Source organism: Rhodnius prolixus, unplaced genomic scaffold (assembly GCF_049639745.1).
Source record: "Rhodnius prolixus isolate KJV_2025 unplaced genomic scaffold, Rpr scaffold_11, whole genome shotgun sequence".
In the NCBI taxonomy this organism is placed as follows: domain Eukaryota; kingdom Metazoa; phylum Arthropoda; class Insecta; order Hemiptera; family Reduviidae; genus Rhodnius; species Rhodnius prolixus.
In genome coordinates this window covers 18,040,270-18,065,268 of record NW_027411625.1, presented here as the reverse complement: position 1 = coordinate 18,065,268, position 24,999 = coordinate 18,040,270, and the positions used below count along the sequence as shown (strand labels likewise).

Genomic DNA, 24,999 nt, shown 5'->3' with positions numbered 1-24,999 from the left:
AGAAGGCACAAAATTGCCAGACATCTGTTTGCCAGGGACCATCGCAATTGGCACATCGGGCTATGGAGGAAAGTTTTTTTCTCTGATGAGTCCAAATTTACTCTGTACAAAAATGATGGACGAATGAGAGTATGGAGACAAGGAAACGAACGTTTTCTCCCTTGTGCACTACAACCAACGTCACCATTTGGGGGCGGTTCAATTTTGGTTTGGGCGGGAATTTCTTTCACCGACAAAAGTGACTTGGTTGTGTTCGCAAACGGAAGTTTGACAGCTCAGCGGTACATCAATGAAGTGTTACGAATCCACGTCCGCGGAAGAGCACTTACTGGTGGAGATCATTTTCATGCTTGATGGAGCCCGCCCTCGTAGTGCAGATGTGGTTCGTGAGTTCATAAATGCCAATAACATTTAGACTCTCGGCTGGCCAGCTTGTAGCCTGGATTTGAATCCGATTGAACACTTATGGGACCAGCTGGCGCAAAACATTCGCAATCGTCCTGACCCGCCACGGACATTACCAGAGCTGGAACAAGTCCTAAGAGAAGAATGGGAAAGAATTCCACAACAAAACATCTGGCGCCTAATAATGAGCATGCCAAGACGTATGCATGCTGTTATTCAAGCTCAAGGTAGCTCGCAATCAAAAAGAACGCAATCTATACATAACATATACGATCTATGAAAACAACAAGAATCATTTAGAAACATTTTTAAAAATAAATAAAATAGACGTAGCTATTGTAGCAGAAACCTGGTTGAAAAAAAAAAAAATTATCTTAACTGGATACGATATCATAAGAGCTGACAGAAGCGATGGGTACGGCGGCTCCTGTATAATAATAAAACACCAACACAAATACAAAACTGTAAATGTGCCTCAAATATTCAACTGCAAAAAAGTACAAACTTGTGCCGTCTCCTTAGAAACAAATAAATTAGAAGTTACCATTCTATCAATTTATTGTTCGCCCAAACGCAAAATTACAGCTAACAGTTGGGTAGCACTTTTTAAACCAGTAAAGCACCCTATTATGATATGCGGTGACATGAATGTTCACCATAATAGCTATGGCTGTTCATTTATAGTCTATGAAGGAACACAACTTTTAGACGCATTACATACAGAGAATCTTTATATCCTGAACAATGGTGCGCCAACGCTGTTACCTAGACCAGACAGACAGCCCTCGGCAATCGATCTCTCTATCTGCTCGCCATCTCTTGTCACCAGAACAGAATGGTCTGTAATAGCCGAACCTTTGGAATCTGACCAAATGGGTATAGTAATAACGGTGAACAATGGTAATAGCAGTAATTGTAGCGCGTGCGATGGCAGTAACATCGATTCCTCCTCCAATAAAAAGTGGAACTTGGGGTTGGCTGACAGGGATAGTTATGCATTGTTGACAGATAAACTCTTAACAGAGTTAAAGATAGGCAGTGACCCACAATCCAATTACAACCAATTCAAAGAAATTATAAATTTTGCTTCAGAACAGACTATTCCTCAAATAAAACCTTATTTAGGAAGAAAACCTAAATTCCCCATCAAGCCTTGGTGGGATGAAGAGTGCAATAGATTAAGGAAACTTAACATAGCAGCCTTCAACACTTATAAGAAATAACCTACTTGGTCCAATTTTATCAAGTCCAAAAAAGCTACTGCGCAGTGTCGCAAAATATATAAAATAAAGAAAAGAGAGAAATGGACCGAATTCTGCTGCTCTTTTAACAAAAACACCTCTACGAAGGAGATTTGGAGTGGGTTTAGAGCGCTCAGTCAAGGCTACCACAGGGGGAAACCCTCAAGCTGTGAGTGGGTTCCAGAATTTTTGAATTCTCTGACACCTGAAAAAATAACAGAACATTTTCAACTGCCAGACGTAAAGGAGAATCCCCATGAATTGAATAAGCCTTTCTGTTATTCTGAATTGCTGCAGGCAATCAAAACTAATAAGAACACATCCCCTGGAGAAGATATGATACATTATCCTATGCTCACACAGTTAACATACTCAGGGAAAAAGTTGCTACTTGATCTTCAATGATATTTGGACGAACCAAATTAGAATTAAAGAATAGGGCTAACAAATAGTTGTACCATTGCTTAAACCTCGAAAAGACCCAGAAAGATATGAGTCTTACAGACCAATAGCATTATTATCATGCATGGGTACACCTTTAAGAGATTAATCAAGACAAGACTAGAATGGTGGACTGATTCTGAATGCAAATTCCCTACATAACAAAATGGTTAAACTTCATTAGTTTATTACAACTGTTAGGTTATAACAATAATATAATATAATAATATTTCATGTTAATTAAAACTGTCCGGTAGGACAGTTGTATAAGGGTTCATCGTCAAAAACTGCACGAAAAAGCGTAACGTTGAAAAACACCCAACTTTGACAATTTTTTTTCTCTTTTTCTATAAAAGATAAAATTCCCAAATGCAGGGCAAATCCTCCTTTATGACTGTAATTTTTTTGCAACAACACAGATATAATAGATTTTTAGAAAAAAGTTGCCGAAAATGAGCAAAAACGGCATTTTCAAAAATTGTTGTTGTTGTTACCTTTTTTGTAAACAGCGTAGCGCCTAAACGCGCGAACCGATTTTCATGAATGAGGTGTCATTCGATTTGGAATTTTATGTAGATGTGCCTTTTGGGGGTCTCGATGCTTTACATCGAATGGGAGAGGAGTTAGCCCAATGTATGTGAGGCCCCCTCCAAAATTATTATTACTAATTACTCTGTAAATCTTGACCCGATTTTGAAAAAATTTGGTGGGATGATAATGTTAGGGCTCCCCTACGTAACCTTAAAGCGACGATCTGCTCTTACACTTGTTAAGGGGAAGTATAGCAATCATTTCAAATTATCGACACGTGAACCGATTTTCATAAATAAAGGGTCATTCGAATCGAAATTTTGCACAGATTTGCACTTTAAAAGTCTCGACGCTATGCCTTATGAGGAGGGGAGTTTGCCCCACCCAAGTAAGGCCCTTTCTAAAACTATCATTACCTATAATACTTAATATTTCTATAACGCTTAGTCTGATTTTGATAAAATTTAGCACGAAGAAGTGATTAAAGCTCCTCTACGTGGCTGTGAGGTGCCATCATGCTCTTACACCTGCTAAGAGGAAGTACTGCAATCGTTAAAATTATCAGTGAGTGAACCGATTTACATTAATGAATTGTGGTTCGATTCAAAATCTTTGCCTCTTTGCCTTTTAGGGAGAAGTATTGTAATCGCAGTTTATTTTTCTTACTCCTCTTAAAAGGAAGTACTGAAATCGCAGTTTAATTTTGCTTTTTACGTACAAATACCTTCCTATTTTATTCAAAACGCTTTCTCAAAAAAATTGTTATTGAGGGTGGTTTGGGGACCGCAACTATAATCATTCTTTAAAAAGATTTAACAAAAACTTACAGTTTAAAATGTTAAGTATAAGGGTTGATTAAACCCCAAAAGGTACACAAATGATTTGTGTACCTTTTGGCGTTTAATCAACCCTTATACTTAACATTTTAAACTGTAAGTTTTTGTTAAGGAGTTATATTAGCATCTGGCAACTTTTAGCCGGATTTGTTTTTAAACCCCGGTATCTCTTATGTGATGAGGGGTGGGCGGGGAAGAATGGGCATTTTGGATTGCCTTCGTTCCTTCCGCTTTTTGGTGGAACCGGTTTTTTAATACAATCTACAATCTACCAAAATGGTTTCAGGAAAAGACACAGTACATTGGATGCTCTGACTATCTTTGTAATGGAAGAATATAATTCCTTTTCTGATAATAAATTTATGGTTGCAGCGAATCGCGACCTGACAAATGCCTACAATAATGTGCACATCCCTACACTCATACACAAAATGGTCTCTATGGGTACTCCATCCAGGACTGTGCATTACGTGCATAACTTTCTTTTAACGCGCGCTATAAAAATCAGATTCAACGGAAGGACATATGGGCCTCGAGAAACCAATGTGGGTATCCCTCAAGGAGCAGTGTTAAGCCCAATATTATTTAATTTGTACACAGCTGACTTCGGTGAATCGTTAGGAAATGAAATCCATGTTTTACAATTTGCTGACGATATAACACTGTATTGCAGTAGTAAGATATTGGCTGATGCGATTAACAAATTGGACAGAATAATGAACACATTCCATGAATGGTGTACCAATATTGGTCTTTCACTTTCACAAGAGAAGAGCAGTATCACCATTTTCACACGTAAAAGGAAGTATATCATTCGCTCTCCAGAGAAAATGGGAAGATTTCAATTGCGGGTGGAACCTGTAATGAAGACTCTGGGTATGCACATTATGGAAAACTTACTCTGGAAGCAGCATGTAACCTACGTTATTAAAAAGTGCGAACAGTATGTAAACATACTGAGATATATTAATTACATGCATTATAGAGCCGATATAGCAGTATCTTTAATGATATACAAACAGCTGATCTTATCAAGAATGGATTATGGATGTTTTCAATATGGAGATGCTGCCAACACTCACCTAAAGCAAATAGATAAAATACAGTATAAAACCTTGAAGACTTGCCTGGGTGCTCTGGGGTCTACTCCAACTAATGCACTCCTAGTGGAAGCTAGGGAACAACCCTTGTCAATTAGAAGGAAATTATTGGCTTCACGATTCATTATTGAAAGATTGCATATCACAAGGCAACCTTGCATGCAAAAGATCAGCAGAATTATTACTAGATTGCTAACGGAAAAATTTTGGCACAAAAAGAAGGTCCCAATTTTAGTGGAACAATTCAGCAAACTATCGGAGTTTTAATTACAAATAAAACGTTATAATTTACTTCCAATTTTTAGTTTCGATATCCACTGCCAAATGGACAATCTAAATAATATCCATACAGATTTCTTTCATTACAAAGAATGCCTACCAAATTCTGCCAACAATGCATTGCTTATAGATAGACTACAGCACATCTTTCCCAATGCCTATCAAATCTTTACAGACAGCGCTAAGAGTCAGGATGGAGTCGGATGTGCAGTCTATGATGCACAAATAAAAACTACATTGCAGTTGAAACTAAATAAGTACGCATCCATCTTCACTGCTGAACTATTTGCCATATACCAGAATGTACACTATGTTCAGACAATAGACCAACCTCTCGTTTTGTTTCTTTCAGACAGTAAAAGCATTCTACAAAAATTAAAAATTCCGGGAAGTAAAGCTTCACCACTCATCTTGGAGACAGTTCAACTGCTAAATAATATTTTAAATAAAAATAAATCGGTACATCTAATCTGGATTAAAGGTCATATGGGACTAGAAGGAAATGAAATAGTGGATAAATTAGCAAAAGAAGCTATTTCATTGCAATATGTAACCGCCAACTCCTTGCAAAACTCAGATATAAAGAATTATGCAAAAATGATGAGTTACAGTGAATGGCAAAGGGAATACGAACTGTCCAAACGAGCCAAGGGGCAATTTTATGCAGCCATACAACCAAGCATACCCAAAACACCTTGGTTCAACAAGTAGAGCAATTTCAGAAGGGAATTTTACACCACCATATGCAGCTTAAGATTTAACCACAATTATTCACCACAACATCTAGTTAGAATTGGCATAGAGATAAACCCAAACTGTTCATGCTCAGCAGATACAATGGCTGACAGTAATCACTTAATACTAGACTGCAGTAAACATGGTAAGGGGAGAGAACAATTGTGGGAGGCAGTCCTCAGGTCGGGATGTCCCCAACCCTCCAATTTGCACACTATATTATCTCAGGACGATGGAAACATATATACCGAAATTTACAATTACATAAAATATGATATATATGTGTGAGAAGATCTAATCCAAATTATTCTTGTGATTTATCTTAATTTTGTATTATCATCACATTCACTCGGATATTAAAATGAAAAAGGAAAAGTTAGAGTTGGTCTATTTCTGCCGTGATATGAATTACATTTTTAACAAAATTGTAGTCTTGAATTCGTCTTACGTGAGCACAAATTACATATGTAGTTAATAACAAATAAATAATACTTGTAATTAGGGGAGTGGGGATAAGGCATTGGTACTGTAAGCACTTCTGATATTTCTCTCAGTTAAAAGTTAAATTTTTAGTGGTTTTAAGAGTGTAAATCTGTGAGTTTTTTTGCATAAAGTTGAGGGAAAGTGATGTCAATTGATTGGCAGGTACTGTTTTAACTATTAACTTGTAATCCTCTGATCACAGCTACTAAAAGAAATGGTGTCTATCATCTAGATGTGGAATACGCCCACAATATTAATGAACATATTAATATATCGTCCTCTGAATTAAACATGGACCAAATGTTATGGCATCGTCGTTTAGGACACCTTAATCGAATTAGTATGAACCTGTTGAAAAATAAATTGGTGGAAGGAGTAAATTATGATGAAGATACAATAAGAAAATGTGAATCTTGTATCGAAGGAAAAATGATTCAAATCCCTTTCCCAAAATCATCAAAGAGGGCAAAGGAAAAGTTGGAATTGATACACATGGATGTATGTGGACCATTTTCTATACCTTCTTTTAGTAAAAAAAGGTATTTTCTTACTATGATAGATGATTACTCCAGAAAAGTATTCGTAAGATTTCTTACTAGGAAAAGTGAAGTAAAAGAAAATTTTGAAGAAATTTATGAAACAAGTAGAAAATGAAACTAATCTGAAAATTAAAAGGATCCGCACTGATAATGGAGGTGAATTTATAAGTAATGATCTAAAAAGCGTACTTAAGAATTCAGGAATCAAACATGAATTGAGCCTACCGTACACCCCTCAACAAAATGGAGTAGCGGAAAGGTATAATAGAACCATTATGGAAAGAGTGAGAAGCATGATGTCTGATTCAAAATGTGAAAAGAGGATGTGGGCAGAGGCAGTTAATACAGCTGTTTATTTAATAAATAGGTCTCCTAGTAAAAGAATTCCTGGAAAAACGCCAGAAGAATTATGGACAGGCGAGAAAATGAAATTGCATCATTTGAGAGTATTTGGTTGTCCAGCGTACGCAAGAGTACCCAAAGATAAGAGGGATAAACTCGAAGCAACTAGCAAACTTTGCATATTTGTAGGTTACTGTGAACAAAGTAAAGCCTATAGACTCCTAGATTACACTGATCCTTCAAATGTAATTTATGCTAGAGATGTTATTTTTTTGGAGGACCAAAGTTTTTCTGAATTAAAATTGAAAAACCAACCTTCTACAGAGTTGGTTGATATGAATGTGAAAGAAGGCGTCCCAATAGAAGGGAATATTCTTCCTGAAATGGTGGTGGAGTCAGAACCATCTTCGGAAAATGAAGAAGTGTTGGAAGATATTAGTAGCAGACGGTACCCATTGAGAATAAGAACACCGAAGCAGCTACAAGACTTCGTAGTCTACAATGTGGCTACAAATGAAGAAGATAAGTGTCCAGTGACAGTGAGTGAAGCTTTAAGTGATGAAAGGTGGAAAAGTGCAATGTGTAAAGAGTACCAAGCATTGGTGAAAAATAATGTTTGGCGTTTAGTGGATAAACCCAAAAATAAAAATATAATTCCGTGTAAATGGGTATTTACATTAAAAGATACACCTGGAGAGAGATTGTATAAGGCAAGATTAGTTGCTAAAGGGTTTTCTCAAATTCGTGGCATTGACTATGATGAAACTTACTCTCCAGTTGTAAGATATTCAACTATAAGGTTGCTTTTTGCATTAGCTGTTGACATGGGTCTAAAGGTAGAGCACTTAGATGTACCAACTGCAGTTTAAAAGAAGTTGAATTCTAGTAGTTTAAAAGAAGAAATATATATGGCTCAACCAGAAGGTTTTATGTCAGCAACACATAAAAATAAAGTATGTTTGCTGAATAAAGCAATATATGGCTTAAAACAATCTTCAAGGTTGTGGAATAAAATTGTGGGAGAGTTTTTGAGCAGTTTAGGCTATAAAAATTCTAGTTATGAAGAATGTATTTATTTCAAAAAGGAAAATAATTCATTAACAATAATTGCAATTTATGTAGACGATTTTTTGATAATGTCAAATGATAATGTAGAGAAAGATAAATTAAAGAAAGAATTAACTGAAAAATTTAAAATTAAAGAATTAGGAGAAGCTAAACATGTATTAGGGTTAACTGTTAATCAATGTAAAGATGTAACTTATATTAATCAAAAGGAATATATAAATAGATTAATAAATAAATTTGGGATGAATGATGCGAAATGTGTTTCAACAGCTATTGAAGCTAAGTTAAAGTTGGTTAAGCAAAATGTAGTTAATGAAAGGTTACCCTATCAAGAATTAATAGGTTCACTTATGTTTTTGGCAATTAATTCAAGGCCTGACATAGCCTTTGCTGTAAATTATCTAAGCCAATTCAATAATTGTTATGATGTAGAACATTTCAAACATGCAAAAAGAATTTTGCGCTATCTGAAAGGAACTATTGATTTAAACTTAACATATAGAAAAATTGAAAATAATTGTTTACATGGTTTTGTAGATGCTGATTGGAGCAATGATATCAATGATAGGAAGTCTTATTCAGGTTTTGTTTTTAAATTAAGTGGTGGTCCTATAAGTTGGGAAGCTAAAAAACAACATTGTGTTAGTCTGTCAAGTACAGAAGCTGAATATATTGCGTTATCTGAAAGTAGTAAAGAAGCTATATTTTTACAAGGTCTATTAAGTGAAATTTATCAAAGTATAGACTCTATTATATTGTATAATGATAACCAGAGCGCACAAAAATTAATTGTAAATCCGAAATTGCATAATAGGACCAAGCATATAGACACAAGAATACATTTTATTAGGGATTTGGTTTACAAAAAGAGGATAATTGTAGAGTATATGCCTTCAAATGTAATGGAAGCTGATATATTCACAAAGGGGTTGCATTACCCTAAACATAAATTTTGTTTAGGCAAACTTGGTATTGTATAAGTTTTTTTTTATCTAAATGATCATTGTGGTTTTTTTTTGGTTCAGTTGTCTCATATCATTAAGGGGGAGTGTTGGTTTGTAATGAATGTGAGCAACACTGTATTAAGAAGGTGTTGGCGCCTTTTATATTACTTCTATGTGTGTGCTTCTAATGGCGTCTTATGAAAAATATATGACTCGTGGTTTCCACATTTGTGTTCACTTTCATCAACCCTTTTTTATATTCTAACAGTGAACAGGTACACAGGTCAAACTTTAATAAATAAAGTCATCTTTGAAGTTTGGCAAAAAGTGGGGTGGAAAGAGACTGTATAGAAGTGGGGTATTAGTTCAAGGTCATTAGAAGTTCTTGTTCTTATCATTCTCGTACAAGATTGATACACCTCTACTTGGATCATTAATAAATATAAAATTAAAACTCGATTTAAAATTAAAAACAATTTAATTATAACGTTTAAAAATGGCGGAGCTATTTAAAGAAATTATGTTAAAATTAGAAGAAGTTAAAAATGATATGTATAAGCAAATACAAAGTCTTGATAAAAAAGTTAGTATTTACCAAGAGCAATTAAATACGTTTATTAAAAAAATTGAGGATTTGGATACGAATAAAAAGGAAATAAAAAATGAATTTAAATCATTAAAAGAGGTAATAGTCTGCAGAGAAATAACAGAGAGAAAAATCTTATCATGTTTAATGTTGACGAAAGTGATGAAGCCTATGTTAAAGATCTGGAAATTAAGGTCATTTCGTTTATTCAGAATGATTTCAGTAAAGAAGTAAGGAATACTAGGAAACAACTACTGCCCTATTTACATAAAGCCAGAGATTTACAATATAGAGCTGTATTAAGGAATGAAAAGTTGTTGATTAATAGTGAGTTATTTACTTTGGAGCAAATGAAAAAGTTAGATCAAGAGGATAAATTATCTACAGGTACAATTACCACCTCGGAGCAGGACGATTCTGACAGGGAGAGCGAAATTAAAACAACTGGAAGGAAGAAAAAAGTATTAAAAGAGAAAGGAGAAATGAGTGTGGGTGGTCAAGGTGAGCCTATGTTCACCTATGTCAAGATGGCTTCGTTCAAGAAACCCAAATGGTAGTAATAGAAATGTAAAACTGGGCAAAACCGACCGTCCTTCACCCGCATAGCTACAGCAGGACCCAGGAGACAAGGAAATTAAAGAAAAGCCAACTTGTAAGTTAGTTGATGTTATAAAAAGTAGTTTAGGTTTTACATTTAAAAGCTTAAATTTATTGTCGTATAATATTTCAGGTTTTAAAAATAAAATTAATAGCGTAGATTTATTAATTATGTAAAATCATTTGAAGTTTTTTTATTGTTTGAAACATTTTTGGAGGAGCATGAAATTGATTTAGTTATAAAATATTTCCCTGAGTTTAATATTAATTTTTTGTCTGCAAAAAGAGTTAAACATTATGGTAGGGCTAGTGGTGGCTCTGTATTTGGAATTAAAAAGGCTGCTGAAACTTCTAATAAAGCGCAGTTTGTAAAATTATCAGATTATCATGTTATAAAGCTTGTTATTCAGAATACTGTTGTGCATGTGGTGCCTGTTTATCTCAATTGTAGTAGTTGGCAGCAAGATTTTGATAAATTATATAATTGCATTTTTGAATTTCAAGATTTGTCTTTTCTATTAATTGGTGATTTTAATGGAAGATTGGGAAACATTCAAAACATTTCTTCTAAAATTTATATAGAGAATAAAAATGTGATACTTTACAAAAGGAATTCAAAGGATTCAGTTATTAATAGCAATGGTCGTAAAATTTTTGAAATGTTAAATGAGTTTGGTATGTTGTTATTAAATGGTAGAACTGTTAATGATGTAAAAGGTGAGTTTACGTTTGTAGGAGCAATGGGAAGCTCTGTAATAGACTTATGTTGCATCACGCCTGATACTGTTTCTGTGATAGATGACTTTAAGGTCGATAGTCAGCTCTTCTCGGACCACATGCCCATTATTATTTCATATAGACTTAAAGAAAACAGTAGTTTGCAGAATGTTCTTCCTTTGTTGCCCAAGCTTAATTGGAAAGTACAAAATAAAGACAAATTTTCAAAATTGTTAAGCGATAAATGTGAAGTGTACAAAAGTCGGTTTAATGACAATATTTCAATAGATCAAATTTATCAGTTAATCTTTGAATGCTCGAATATTAATCATCAGTCAAATTTTTGTAATAAGAAAAAGTTGGATCAAAAATGGTTCGACAATGAATGCCGTGGGTTACGTAGGCAGTCGTTTAAATTATTAAAAGTATATAGAAAAACAAATACTGAAGATGATAGAATTCTGTTTAAGGAAAAAAATAAATGTTATAAAGATGTATGTATAAGAAAAAGAAAAATGTATTATAATGAAATTGTAAATAACTTTAGAACGGTTCGGGACACCAAAGAGTTTTGGGACTTGGTTAATAATTTTAAAAATAAGAGGTTTATTGTAGGAAATGATATAAATGTGGAGAATTAATTTATCAAAGTCTAAGGTTGTTGTTTTCAAAAATGGCGGAAAGCCTTCCAAAAATGAAAAATGGAGGTTGGAGGGAGAAAGAATAGAAGTTGTAAACTCTTACAAATATTTAGGAATCAAATTAACATCCTCTTTAAGCTTAACGGAACATTTAAATGAGAAATTAATTAAAGCCAAAACCGGTATTCACTCAGTTTGGAAAAGTTTTATTTTGAATACAAATGTACCAATCTCCGCCAAAATTCAAATGTTTAATGCAGTGAATAGAGCTATCATGTGTTACGGGGCACAGGTGTGGGGTGGGAAGAAATATCACCAGGTTGACCGGTTATTTGCTTTTTTTATGAAAAAATTATTGCGACTACCTCACAATACACCGAATTATGCCTTAATATTAGAAACCCAGATTCCGCCAATGTACCTCTACACACTAAAGCTTCATCATGAGTATATAATTAAAGTTTTAAACCTAACAGAAAACAGATATCCGAAGCTTGTGGCGCTTGAAGTTATCAAGAGAGGTGTATATTGGTATCGGGAGCTTCAAAATGTAAATAATGAGTACGGGTTAGTACATGATTTCAAAAGCAATAGTTATAATGAATGGAAAAAGTTCTTTGTAAAACTTAGAGACAGAATTAGGTTAACTATTGTGGAAACAGCTGGTATCAAGGCAAGGAATTCTTTATTTAGTGCGACTTATAAGCTATTAAATTATAATTTAAAAGATGAAGCAGCTTACTTTAATAACAATTTCAATATAAATGATATAAGCCTAATTATAAAGATAAGAGCCGAGTTATTAAATTTAAATTATAAAAGGTACAATAGTGAAAGTCCACAAATATGTTCAATGTGTAATACAAAAGAATTAGAGTCTGTATTTCATTTTATGGCGACGTGTCCTATATTGAAAGAATTCAGAAGAATTTATTTCAATGAGGATTTTTTGTCAATGGCCCAATTAGAGGAATACTTAAACGGAAAGAAGTGGGATTTAGTACTGAAATATTGTAGGATGGCTCTTAAGTATAGGCAACAACTTGTGGCTGAATTTAATTTTATTTAAGTTTCTATTTAGTTCTGTGTTATTGTAGCATAAGGTTTATATTAGACCAGAAAATGATTTTAAGTTATTTTGTAAGAAAAAATGTATTTATATTTTTCTGTTTTCTGAAAAATTATCCCTCTCCACTGATGGTTTTATACCAAGGGTATCTGTCCTTATGTATATTTATAAATAAAGAAAGCTTATTATTATTATTATTATATTACTTGTAATTATAATTCATTCATTTTCAAACTTTAATTTAATGTAGCCCTTTAATTGAATGCTTGTTGTAAAGAAGTGTTATAACTAGGGAACGGATTCGTATGTATTTACATATTTTTTTTCTAGGCAATTTACAGACTTTTTCAACTAGAAGTATTCATACTGACACTTTTTAAGCCGTTTGAGTCTACTTTTATTTCACATATTTCCACATATTTGGATGTTATTGCATATTTATACATATTTGATTAAAATAAATAAATATTTCTACATATTTAATCAAAATATGTACATATTTTTTCGTATTTTTCATTTTGGGCATATTTTCATAATTGGGAGGTGGTTGACAGGAACTGTGAACCACAGACTGCAGGGCTGTGAATCACCGTGGGTACAATGGTTATTGTAATTTACACAGAATGCTGCTAAACAGTGACGGGCACTTGTTAGTTCTTTGAAGTTGTCTGACGTTGTCTGTTCTTTCAGCTCGTTCATTGAAGTGTCCAATTCATTTCGTTCGGTCACTTAGTGTATTCTTTTTTGGGTGAAATGCCACGAACATCGGCTTCAAACAAACAACTGGTTGCTAAATATCTTCGCGAGTTTCCAGCAGAACTTTTTCGAAGTGATGGAGACATTTTGTACTGCACAGCTTGTGACAAGCGCGTTTCTAGCTCTCAACGTTCCCAAGTCACCCAACATATTGCCACCGGATCGCACATAGAGAATAAAAACAGAAAGAAAGAGAGGACGTCCTATCAAGCCTTCCTTACATCTCCATCATCAAGTAAGTCTACTCTGAGTACAGATCTGTGTCGGGCTTTGGTTAGAGCAGATATCCCTTTCCACAAACTTAAAAATCCTCATTTCAAAGGATTCTTAGAGACCTATATTGGGAAAAAAATGCCTGACGAGAGCACTCTGCGGAAAAACTACCTGGAAGATATCTATAAAGATACACTAACCAAAATTCGAGAACATATCAAAGATGGACCGATTTGGGTGTCAATTGATGAAACCACTGACATTGAGGGCAGGTGTATTGCCAATGCAGTTATTAGAAAACTTGACAGTGATGCTGATGTGGATTCAAAGCCATTCCTTTTGAACTGTGAGGTTCTCGAAAAATGCAATCATTCCACCATTTCACGATTCTTCGATGCCTCAATGCATATCCTATGGCCCAGTGGAGTTTTGAACGAAAAAGTTCTTTTGTTTCTCTCTGATGCTGCCCCCAACATGGTCAAGGCTGGGCAATCTATTCAGGTATTTTATCCTAAGATAATTCATGTGACGTGTATTGCTCATGCCTTGCATCGAGTAGCAGAAACTGTCCGATCTTTGTTCAGTGACGTAGATTCCTTAATCTCCTCGGTTAAAAAAGTGTTCTTAAAAGCACCAAGTCGCATTAAAATGCTAAAAGATCTCTATCCAGACTTGTGCCTTCCACCAGAACCAGTATTGACAAGATGGGGTACTTGGCTGGAAGCAGCTCAGTATTACTATGAAAACTACATTAAAATCAAGAATGTCCTTTCACATCTCGAAGACGAAGCAGTAGCGATAAATACAGCCGTCTTTATTCGAGAAACCTAATTTAAGGAACGACCTTGCATTCATTTCTGACAATTGCGTATTTCTTGCACAAGCCATTACCCAACTTGAGTCCCAAAATGTTCCACTGACAGAAAACGTGTCCAACGTTAAAAAAGTCATCGAAAAGGTGGAAGGAATACCTGGGAGTGAGGGAGATCTGATCAGATCAAAACTGGTAGAAGTACTGAGCAAGAACAAAGGGTGGGAGACCATCTGCCAGATTTCTGTTATTATCAGTGGAACAGAAGTCACCTCAGAACATCGTGTACCCTTTACAACCAACGAGATAACTTCTTTCAGCAAGGTACCTATAACATCTGTAGATGTTGAACGATCTTTTAGTCGTTACAAGTCCATCTTACGCCCAGATCGTCGTCACTTTAGGTTCCAACATTTGAAATTTCATGTGGTTGCAAACAATTTCGAAGAGTGAAGTTTTAAAAATTGAAAATTTAACACATCTTTTTATAAATAGTAAAAATGTTCTTAGTTGTATAAATCATTATAACTTGTAAAAACAAATTATTTTGTTCCTAATAAATTATTATAAATTGTAAAAATGTTCTTTTCTTGTATAAATAATTTTATCTTGCCAAAAAAAAAATCCATTTTCATAAAAAAAATGTCCATTTTACTTAAATATTCCAGAAAATATTTTAAGAAAATCACATATTTTCCACATAATTGACGAAAATAAATGCATATTTTAATTAAATATTTGGCATTTTTAAATACATAAAAATCCGTTCCTTAGTTATAACCAACTAAATATATGCATATCTATTTTTTTATTACATATATATAACATTGTGGGGAAGAACACCTAGATTAACAATGTAATTGATGAAAACTACATTAACATTTAATATTAACAAACTAGATTAATTATTAATTCTTAACTACTGCATAAAGTATCAATCAGTTTAATTGAACAATGAACTTAAACCGACGATTTTTACTTCCTTCTGCTGCGCTTAACTTCCACTTAAATCAGATGTCAAAAACAAAAGAAAATCGGTATGTACGTTGGTATGTGCATTTTTAATTTTTAACGTCAAAACAATTATATTTTTCATTAACCTTTTTTTTTTTGTTTAAACCTGTGCATGAATAGCTCCTATTATCTAAATTAAATGGGTGCTACTCATTATTGAACAAATATTTTATGCATGAAAATGGCTAGCATAAGGGTTTGTGACATCTAATACATTCTAAAAAATACGACATTAAAAGTATGAATGAAATGTTGGGCATTTGCTGATTTGTGTACCTTTTGGCGTTTAATCAAATATTATACTTTACTTTTAAAACTAAGTTTTTGCTAAGCAGATTTTTGAACCATTTGGATAGATTTTTTTTTTGTTCCTTGGTTGAAAAAAATGTATATATCCAATGATTTTTTAAATATATGGGTATCGGGAATAATTAGTTGGAAGAACTAGGACGAAAAAAACTGACAGAAGTTATGAAGGAATGGTAACAAGTTGGTGGATAGAAAATGGAGAGAGGAGAAATGATGTGGAATTAAGTGATGAATCATTAAAACCTGTTAAGATGGATAATAGAAAGAAAATTGCAATTACCAGCACCTTTCAATAAAAGAAAAAAGAAAAATTTTGATAACACTACTTCCTCTTAAGGGATGTAAGAGAAAACATGCTGTGATCACAATAACTTCTAAAGAGGGGAAAGAAAAATGGGTAAACGGGCAAAGAGAATTTAAACTGTGATACGGAATAGTAGCAATTACTTCTCCTTAGTAGGTGTAAGAAGCAGGATGACACTTAAATGCCACGTATTCTAAATACTTCTTCTTGCCTAATTTGATCAAAGGTGGGAGAAGATTTAGAGGGTTATTATTAATAACCGTTTAAAAGGGGGTTTTATATACGTGGTGTCAAACTCCCTTTTTAAATATATACCATCGAGACCCCAAAAAGCCGTACTTACCGTATCTAAAATTTCAAATAGGAAGACAATTAATTTGAACTATTACAGAACTTCCTCTTTGTAGGAGTAAGAGCTTGATGGCACTTTAAAGTCACGTAGGGAAGCTTTAACGGTTTGTTTGTGTTAAATTTTAGCAAAATTGGACTAAGCGTTTTAGAAACATTAGTAGTAACAGTTTTAGAGAGGGCCTGATCTGCGTGGGGCAAACTCCCCTACTAAAGATACACAGCGTCGAGACCTATAAAAATGCAAATCTACATCACTTTTTGAACCAAATAACACTTCATTCAAGAAAATAGGTTCACGAAACGATAATTTTAAATGATTGCAAAACTTCAATTTCAAAAGGATTTGCTTTTTTTTGGAAATTTGGGAATTTTATCTTTTATAGAAAAAGAGAACAAAAATTGTCAAAGTTGAGTGTTTTTCAACGTTACGCTTCTTCGTGCAGTTTTTGACGATCAACCCTTATACAACTGTTCTACCGGACAGTTTTAATAGTATCTTGAAACAAATAAATATATACTAAACCCTAATACAACTGGCCTACAGGACAGTTTTAATACTACACTATTCCAAACCATAGAAAAGAAAATCTTTGAATCCAACAGATGGGAGAAGAACGTCTTAGTCTTATAACTGTCAATCTCAATATAAAATAAATACTGAACACTAATTTTAAAAATCCATAAATAATTAGGGAAGTAGATTTTTTATGGACATAGCTATTTTTATCCACATCTTACTAAATACTCGTAGTTCCCAAAATAAAAACATTTCCGTGTAATCAGCACTGAGGATCCACCAAAGAAGATTGGTGTATTAAAATTATAGGAAATTGGTCTATTAAAATTAAAAAATCAATCCCTTCAATTTGGCTTAGTAAAAAACGTAATCGGTGATTATCGTTTTTTTATGGCTATTACCTGATTTCCAAATCACCTTGCGGTAATACTAAAAATCGACCACCAGTTAGCTCGACTCCCTGTCTCACCCATTTAACTTCTGGCTTTGGTGCACCGAAAACACGGCACGTGAGTGTAACAGTTTTACCATCTACAACGTCCTTATCACTGGGTGCTTCAGTAATTTCAGGTGCTAAAGCTGCAATAACAGACAAGGCATATTATGAATTATTTCTGAAGTATAATGTAATCAACTTTTGACATGAATGTCTTTAAATTTGAGTCAAATCAAAATAGATGCCCAGGTCTCACTAGACCTGAATCCCAATCGAAATTATATCAGTTACACCAAACGTACTAGTGTGTATGCAGGTATCTACTGAAGCTGGAGGACTCTTATAGCAATAAATTCTACATAAATATCTATTGTATTATATGTTTTACTTATAAAAAAATTCTAATCTGAAATCTTAGTATACTTAGAATCAAAGAGATAATCCCGGTGAGTGCTAATAAATACTGTTAAACTGCACGCTTCAAGTCAAATGACATTTGAACTCTACTCAAATTACTAGTATCTAGAACGCATGTATTCCGTTCAAATTGTAAAATACCGGCACTTAACGGACTAATCTATTTGTTAAATTAAAAAAGGAGTGTTCGAGAAGTTGCGAAGATCGAACAAATTACGTCAAATGTTATCAGTAAATAAAGTGTTGAATTTGATTTGAATTTTGAACTTCTTCTCTAGACTGGTTTCACTGTTGACAGAGGAGTTGAAAACGAGATTTTTGGATAAAAAAAAAATGATGCAGATATCGGGTGGATATGTTATTTCATTTCACAGGTGGGTCCAAGTTGTAAAAATGTTAACCAATTCAGTCGTAACAATAACCATGCATATAATTATTAACTAGAATTAGCCACGAAGAGCAAGAAAAGCTTATAAGACGATTCACATCAAAATTTGCCAAAACAACAAAAAAGGAAAAAACTTACCTAATACATTTATGTACACATCTTTATAAACGTATCCTAAGGAGTTCGTAGCGTTACATCCATAATTACCCGTATCGTTTTTAATTAAATGTTCTATAACTATTGAATTTGGTGTCACTTTACGACGTGAATTGCTCGGTGAATCTGATATTGGTACACCATTATGAATCCATTTAATTTGCGGTTCTGGTACTCCAGAAGCTTCACATTTTAATTCTACAGTTTCATCTTCGGCAGCGTTTGCCAATTCTGGTTCAACTATGAAATATGGTGAAGCTGGAAGAAAAAAATAATAGAATCAAAATTTTTAGGGCAAAATGTTTTCATAGTACTATTAGCTTAAGTGCCCTTAAACAAGTGGCGATCTATCAGGGACAGCTGTTACTCTCACCAAGGTACAGCAGAAGGTGTAATACTGTACAAAATTACAAAAAAAAAAAATTAACATTTTATAGTCAGGTAAGGAATTAATTGAGTGATAGGCGCCAAGACTGTGGTTGGGGAGGCACCGAGTTACAGCTTCACTGGCTGCCCTTATATTTCTCTTCTTACGAGCTTCTTACATGAAATTGATAGGTAGTGCTATCTGTAACGAGGAATTACTATATAAAGAAAACTCCAGGCACCGATTAACTTAAATTGAAACGCTAAAATTTATTTATAAAAATCAGAAACCAAGCAATATGGACTTCCTTTTAAATTGACAGCAATGCCATTGACTTTAATCTTAATCAATTTAATTTGATTAAGTGAATGTCAGATGGGTTGATTTTTTTATGGAGTTGACAAGTATCCATTTCCTTGCGGATTATTGAGATGTACGTTATGCGGCGAAATCCTGTAAATCCGATTGACTTCTACCAACCATAGTATGAAGAGGGCAGCTAAATGCATCTTTAAACTGAGCCAGTTCTACACCATTCTAGAGATTTATATCGGACAGCTTCATGTAAAGTCTTGTCATGAGATGAATTCATTGAACTTATTTTTTATTCTAGGGTAGCATCAAGACTAAGACTTTTTTTGAAACTAAGTCTGGAAAGAAGGCTGTCAAGGAAATCTAGACCTTCAATTTCACACGGAGCTTCCAACAAATGCTTCCCACAATTTCTTTTTGTTGGGTTGTAGATACTCCTAAATAATAAATTTTAAAGACACCAAAGATGGCAATACTAATTGTAATTTACCCATAACTTGAAGGCTGATTGAATAGGATTTGGCCTCGCCAACACCGTTGCTGGCTTCACACGTGTACGTTCCTTGGTCCTCAAACTCCACATGCTTTATCACTAAACTTTTGCCAAAGTTCCCTTGTGTTACCCTTTCAGACTGTTGTAACGGGTTACCACTTTTAGTCCAAACTGTCTGCGGTAATGGCCTTCAAAAAATTATAGATTTAAAGTAAAATAATTTGGAGCTTAAATGTCTTAATTTTTTTAAAACAACTTTTTGTTCATTATTTTCAATATAACTGATCTATATGCCATTGAAATAACAATAATAATTCCTTTATTAAACTGGGTGCATAAAAAAAGCGATTCAATGAAAGCTCGTTTAGATTGACAACAAGTAACTCTGTTAAAAGATGGAAAATAAGGTTTCACTTTGATCGAGCTTGAATGCATTCCGGAGTTCACATGATCTCCAATGTCTTGGCATCCTCTTGAAAATATTTAATTCACTAGTTAGCAGTAAAACTGACCTTTTTCTATTTGAAAATCTAGAAATTTTATCTGAAATCGAAGTTTAAGTTTAGAACAAAACTGAAAAGATCGGGTTTCAAATTTCCTAATTTACAAATATTTAAAAAGGATAGTTATTCCAACACTAAAGAAAGTTAACTTCCCAATTCTTAAGATCAGAATTTGTAGTTTTTGAACTTGTAACTAAGTTTCTTATAAAACAGTGAATAATTTGTTACACCCTCCCAATAACCATGCAATGCAAAGCGACTTGCTAGATATACTTTCATAATTTTCAACATGAAATGCAATGTTCTAATATACTGAACATATACATAAATAATGAAGTAATAACATAATTAATTTCCTTAACAAAAACTTACAGTTTTAAAAGTAAAATATAAGGGTTGATTAAACGCCAAAAGGTACACAAATCTGCCAGTACCCAACATCTCATTCATACTTTTAGTATTTACCATATTTTTTAGAATGTATTAGATGCCACAGACCCTTGTGCTAGGCCTTTTATCACCCATAAATATTTTTCTGTTAAAAGATGTATCTCATCATCATAGTTAGAATTAAAAAGGCACTTCATTTTAATTCTTTTCCAAATTATTCTTTTGATTTATCTTTATTCTGAATAATAATCACACTCATTTCGCACATTGAAAAGAAAAAGGGAAAGTTACGTTGGTCTTTTACTGTTGTAATTTGAATTACGGAGTTGAAACGAAAATTCAGTCTTGAATTCGCCTTACGTGAGCACAAATTACTTAGTAAATAACAAATAAATAATACATGTAATTATAATTCATTCATTTTCAAACTTAAATTTAATGTAACCCTTTAACTGAGTACTTGTAAAGACGTTTTAAAACCAACTAAATATGCATATTTATTTTATATTACATATATATAACATTGGGAGGTGAACACCTAGATAACAATGTAATTGAAGAAAACTACATTAACATATAATATTAACAAACTAGATTTATTACGAATTATATATTATTATTAATGCTTAACAACTACATAAAGTAAAGTACCAATCAGTTTAATTGAACAATGAACTTAAACCGACGATTTTTACTTCCTTCTGCTGTTTAACTTCCACTTAAATTAGACGTCAAAAACAAAACATAAAATCGGTATGTACGTTGGTATTTGCATTTTTAATTTTTAACGTCCGAACAATTATGTTTTTCATTACCTTTTTTTTTTATTAAAAAATGTGCATGAATAGTTTAATACGAGGCCTGTCTAAAAAGTAGCCGACCTTTATTTTTCCCTCGCAAAATAAAAACGTTAGCGCGGCGCCACTGTACTCAGTAAAGGAAGACTTCATGCGCATGTGTGAATTTTGTCACCGCCTTCCAGCGCGTCAGTCGCTGCCCGTGGGTCGCTGAGTGAGGAGCTACATAACGTGTTCGTTGGATTACCGATTCTCTCAAGATGACTGAACGTTTTGAGCAAAGGCACTGCATCAAATTTTGTCAAAAGTTTGGTGATTCTCAAAGCGAAACAATTCGTAAGATTCAGCAGGTGAGGAAGCGACGGGTGTAACACAAATTAAGGAGTGGTTCAACCGTTTCAAAAATGGCCGCACATCAGCGCACAGTGACCAGCGCTCTGGCAGACCCCAGACTGCTCGGATTGCACCCGTTGTTGAGACTGTGCGAAATTTGGTGATGGCAGATCGTCGCTTGACCGTGCAGGAGATTGCCCAAAAGGTTGGAGTTAGTGCAACTTCAAAACGGAGGTCCTTTTGTTCCGGCGACAACAACTTGGGCACAAATTTCGCAGCCACTCTGTGCATGTTCAAATCAACATGCAAAATTGCATGTGCGGAATCTTTACTAAATCCAACCTCTTGGGCAATCTCCCGCACGATCAAGCGACGATCTGCCATCACCAAATTTCGCACAGTCTCAGTTTTGTTCAGTCATCTTGAGAGAATCGGTAATCCAGTGTAGCACCTCACTCAGCAACCCACAGGCAGCGACTGACGCGCTGGAAGGCGGTGACAAAATCCACACATGCGCATGAAGGTGTCTTCCTTCCTTTACTGAGTACAGTGGCGCCGCGCTATCGTCTTTACTTTGCGAGGGAAAAATAAAGGTCGGAGACTTTTTAGACCGACCTCGTATCACCTATTACAATCTAAATTAATTGGGTGCTGCTTATTACTGAAAAATATTTTATGCATGAAAATGGCCAGCATAAGGGTCTTTGACATCTAAAACATTCTAAAAAATATGGTAAATACTAAAAGTATGAATGAAATGTTGGGTACTTGCCGATTTGTGTACCTTTTGGCGTTTAATCAACTCTTGCACTTCACACTTAAAAGTTTTTGTTAAGGAGATTTTTGTACCTTTTGGATAATTTTTTTTTTTGTTCCTTGGTTGGAACAAATTTATATATCCAATGAGTTTTAAATATACGAGTATCGGAACTAATTAGTTGGAAGATCTAGAATGAAAAAAAAACTGACATAATTATGGGGGAATGTAGCAAGTTGGTCGGAAGAAGACGGAGAGTGGAGAAATGATGTGGAATTAAGTGATGAATAATTACAAACCATTAAGATGGATAATAGAAAGAAAATTGCAATCACTAGTACCTTTCAATAAAAGAAAAAAGATAAATTTTGATAACACTAGTTCTTCTTAAGGGATGTAAGTGAAAACATGCTGTGATCACAATAACTTCTAAAGAGGGGAAAGAAAAATGATTTGCAATTACAGTTCTTCTCAGTAAACAGGCCAAGAGAATTTAAACTGCGAATACTGCATGGTTGCAAATACTTCTCCCTATTAGGTATAAGAGCAGGATGAAACTTAAATGTCACGCATTCTAAATTCTTCTTCTTGCATAATTTGATCAAAGACGGGAGAAGATTTACAGTGTTATTATTAATAATCGTATAAAATGGGGCTTTATTTACGTGGGGCAAACTCCCTTCCTAAGTATGTACCATCGAAACCCTATAATGACGTATCTACCGTATCTAAAATTTCAAATTGAAAGACAATTCGTTCATAATTTGAACGACTGCAGAACTTCCTCTTAGTAGGTGTAAGAGCATGATGGCACTTTGAGGTCACCTAGGGAAGATATAACTGCTTCTTCGTGCTAAACTTTAGCAAAATCGGACTAAGCGTTGTAGAAATATTAGTAACAATTGTTTTATAGAGGGCCTTAATAGCATGGGGCCAACCCCTCTCCTTATGATGCACAGCATCAAGACTTTTAAAATGCAAATCTATGTAAAATTTCGAAATAAATGACCCTTCCTTCATTCATAAAAATAAGTTCACATGGTGATAATATGAAACGATTGCAATACTTCCGCTTAATAGGTGTAAGAGTAGAACGTCGCCTTAATGTTACGTAGGGGATCCTTAATCCTTTCATCCTGCCACATTTTATCAAAATCGGGCTAAGATTTACAGAGTTATTAGTAATAATAAGAGGGCATAATAACCCATTGGTTCATTGTCCCCCCCCAAAAAAAAATCTTGGCCCATTTTCATCAACTTGTTTCTTAAAATTTATTTAATCTATGTTGTTGCAAAAAAATTACAGTTATAAAGGAGGACTTGCACTATATTTTAAAGAAAATTTGGGAATTTTCTCTTTTTTAGAAAAAGAGAAAAAAATTGTCGAAGTTGGGTGTTTTTCAACGTGACGCTTTTTGGTGCAGTTTTTGACGATCAACCCTTATACAACTGTCCTACCTGACAGATTTAATTTAGTGATTCTGCAAATAAGATAATTAACTACTGTTCATTATTTTTGGTGACTGATTTATTGTTGCAATAGGATGAAAAAATGACTGCAAATGAATTTTTTTTTTTTTTTAGTATGCCGAGCTTTCGATCTAGGGACTAGGTCATCTTCAGGGCTGTGGAATATGTTTACAGTCTGGTAACAATAATTATATTAAAATGAATATGTATAATGTGATAATTTTAAAAATTGGCAGATTGACAACTGGCAACCCTGACCTCCTCACAATGAGCAGACAAGACAGAAGACACACCAACCTTTAATGATGTAAAATATTACATTGACAATTAGGTAAATAATTTTGTAAATTACGTTACATTATACATATTTCATTTTAATATAATTATTGTTACCACACTGTAAATATGTTCCATAGCTTAGAAGATGACCTAGTCCCTAGATCGAAATCTCGGCATAATAAAAAGAAATACAAAATATGACTGAAATTGGCAGTTATTTTTTCGTCCTACTGAAGATAACTTCAATGTCCATAATAAAAGTATACTGTTCGCGAGCCGAAGCACATTGAGAAAGCTCAGGGTAATAACTCCAGACACTGATGGTCTTAATTCATAATGTTATTGAAACAGGGAACGGATTTGTCAGCGGTTAGCGTACTGGTTTCCCTCGCCAAGATTCCGGTTTCGATTCCAGCTACCAGTGTCGTAGATTTTTTCTTCCTAGGAGCTTCTTACAATTCACTGTACAATGATGGAAAGGGAAAGTGAAGTCAGTAAATATGGAACACTGTCCAAACGCCAGCACTGAAAAAAGCTGCGGAGCCAATTAAGACTGACGCGTCTTAATTAATAATTAACTTGTAACAAATTTAATTGTGACAACGAAAATTGTAAGGGGTCAGTGGATGTCAGTGTACTAGTGTCGCAATTGCGGACTTTGATGGAGAGAACCGGTGAGTCGACAACCATGTACACCAGTACATTGGGCTACCATCTATCCATGGGGCCAGTTTTTTTTGAGTGAATGTACTACGTCTGGAGAGGCATGTTGCTGGTGGCGACATGCTGGCTGGCCCATGGTAAGTGGCTGTAGCCCAGTATTGAAGTAAATTTGCGGGTATCTGATTGTGCTTGTTGATACCTAGAGTTGGTCGATACAGCGGTTGCGGGGACCGAAGTTGTTGTGGGTTTTATTGGATTTGTATTGCATTGATGCGCCTGAGATACTTTAATTACTTGATTTGTGGTATTGGATTGTGTAATATTTCAAATTAAACATAATATCATTCAATTGGTAGTGGGTTTTATTTAATTTGTAACGAGATAATTGTTTGAGAATTGTGTTATATTG

At 34.2% G+C, this 24,999-nt stretch overlaps 1 protein-coding gene across 6 annotated transcripts in view; it reads right to left on the bottom strand.

The window, feature by feature from the left end:
- Nrg (Neuroglian) overlaps positions 1-24,999 on the bottom strand; it is a 133,356-nt gene that overhangs the window by 83,068 nt on the left and 25,289 nt on the right. For all 6 annotated transcript variants that reach the window (XM_074137716.1, XM_074137717.1, XM_074137720.1 and 3 more), the window contains exons 8-10: positions 19,396-19,586; positions 18,209-18,484; positions 17,231-17,408 (exon numbers count right to left, since the gene is read on the bottom strand). In XM_074137716.1, the coding sequence (XP_073993817.1) occupies positions 17,231-17,408; positions 18,209-18,484; positions 19,396-19,586 (645 nt within the window). The remainder of the gene's footprint in view (positions 1-17,230; positions 17,409-18,208; positions 18,485-19,395; positions 19,587-24,999) is intronic.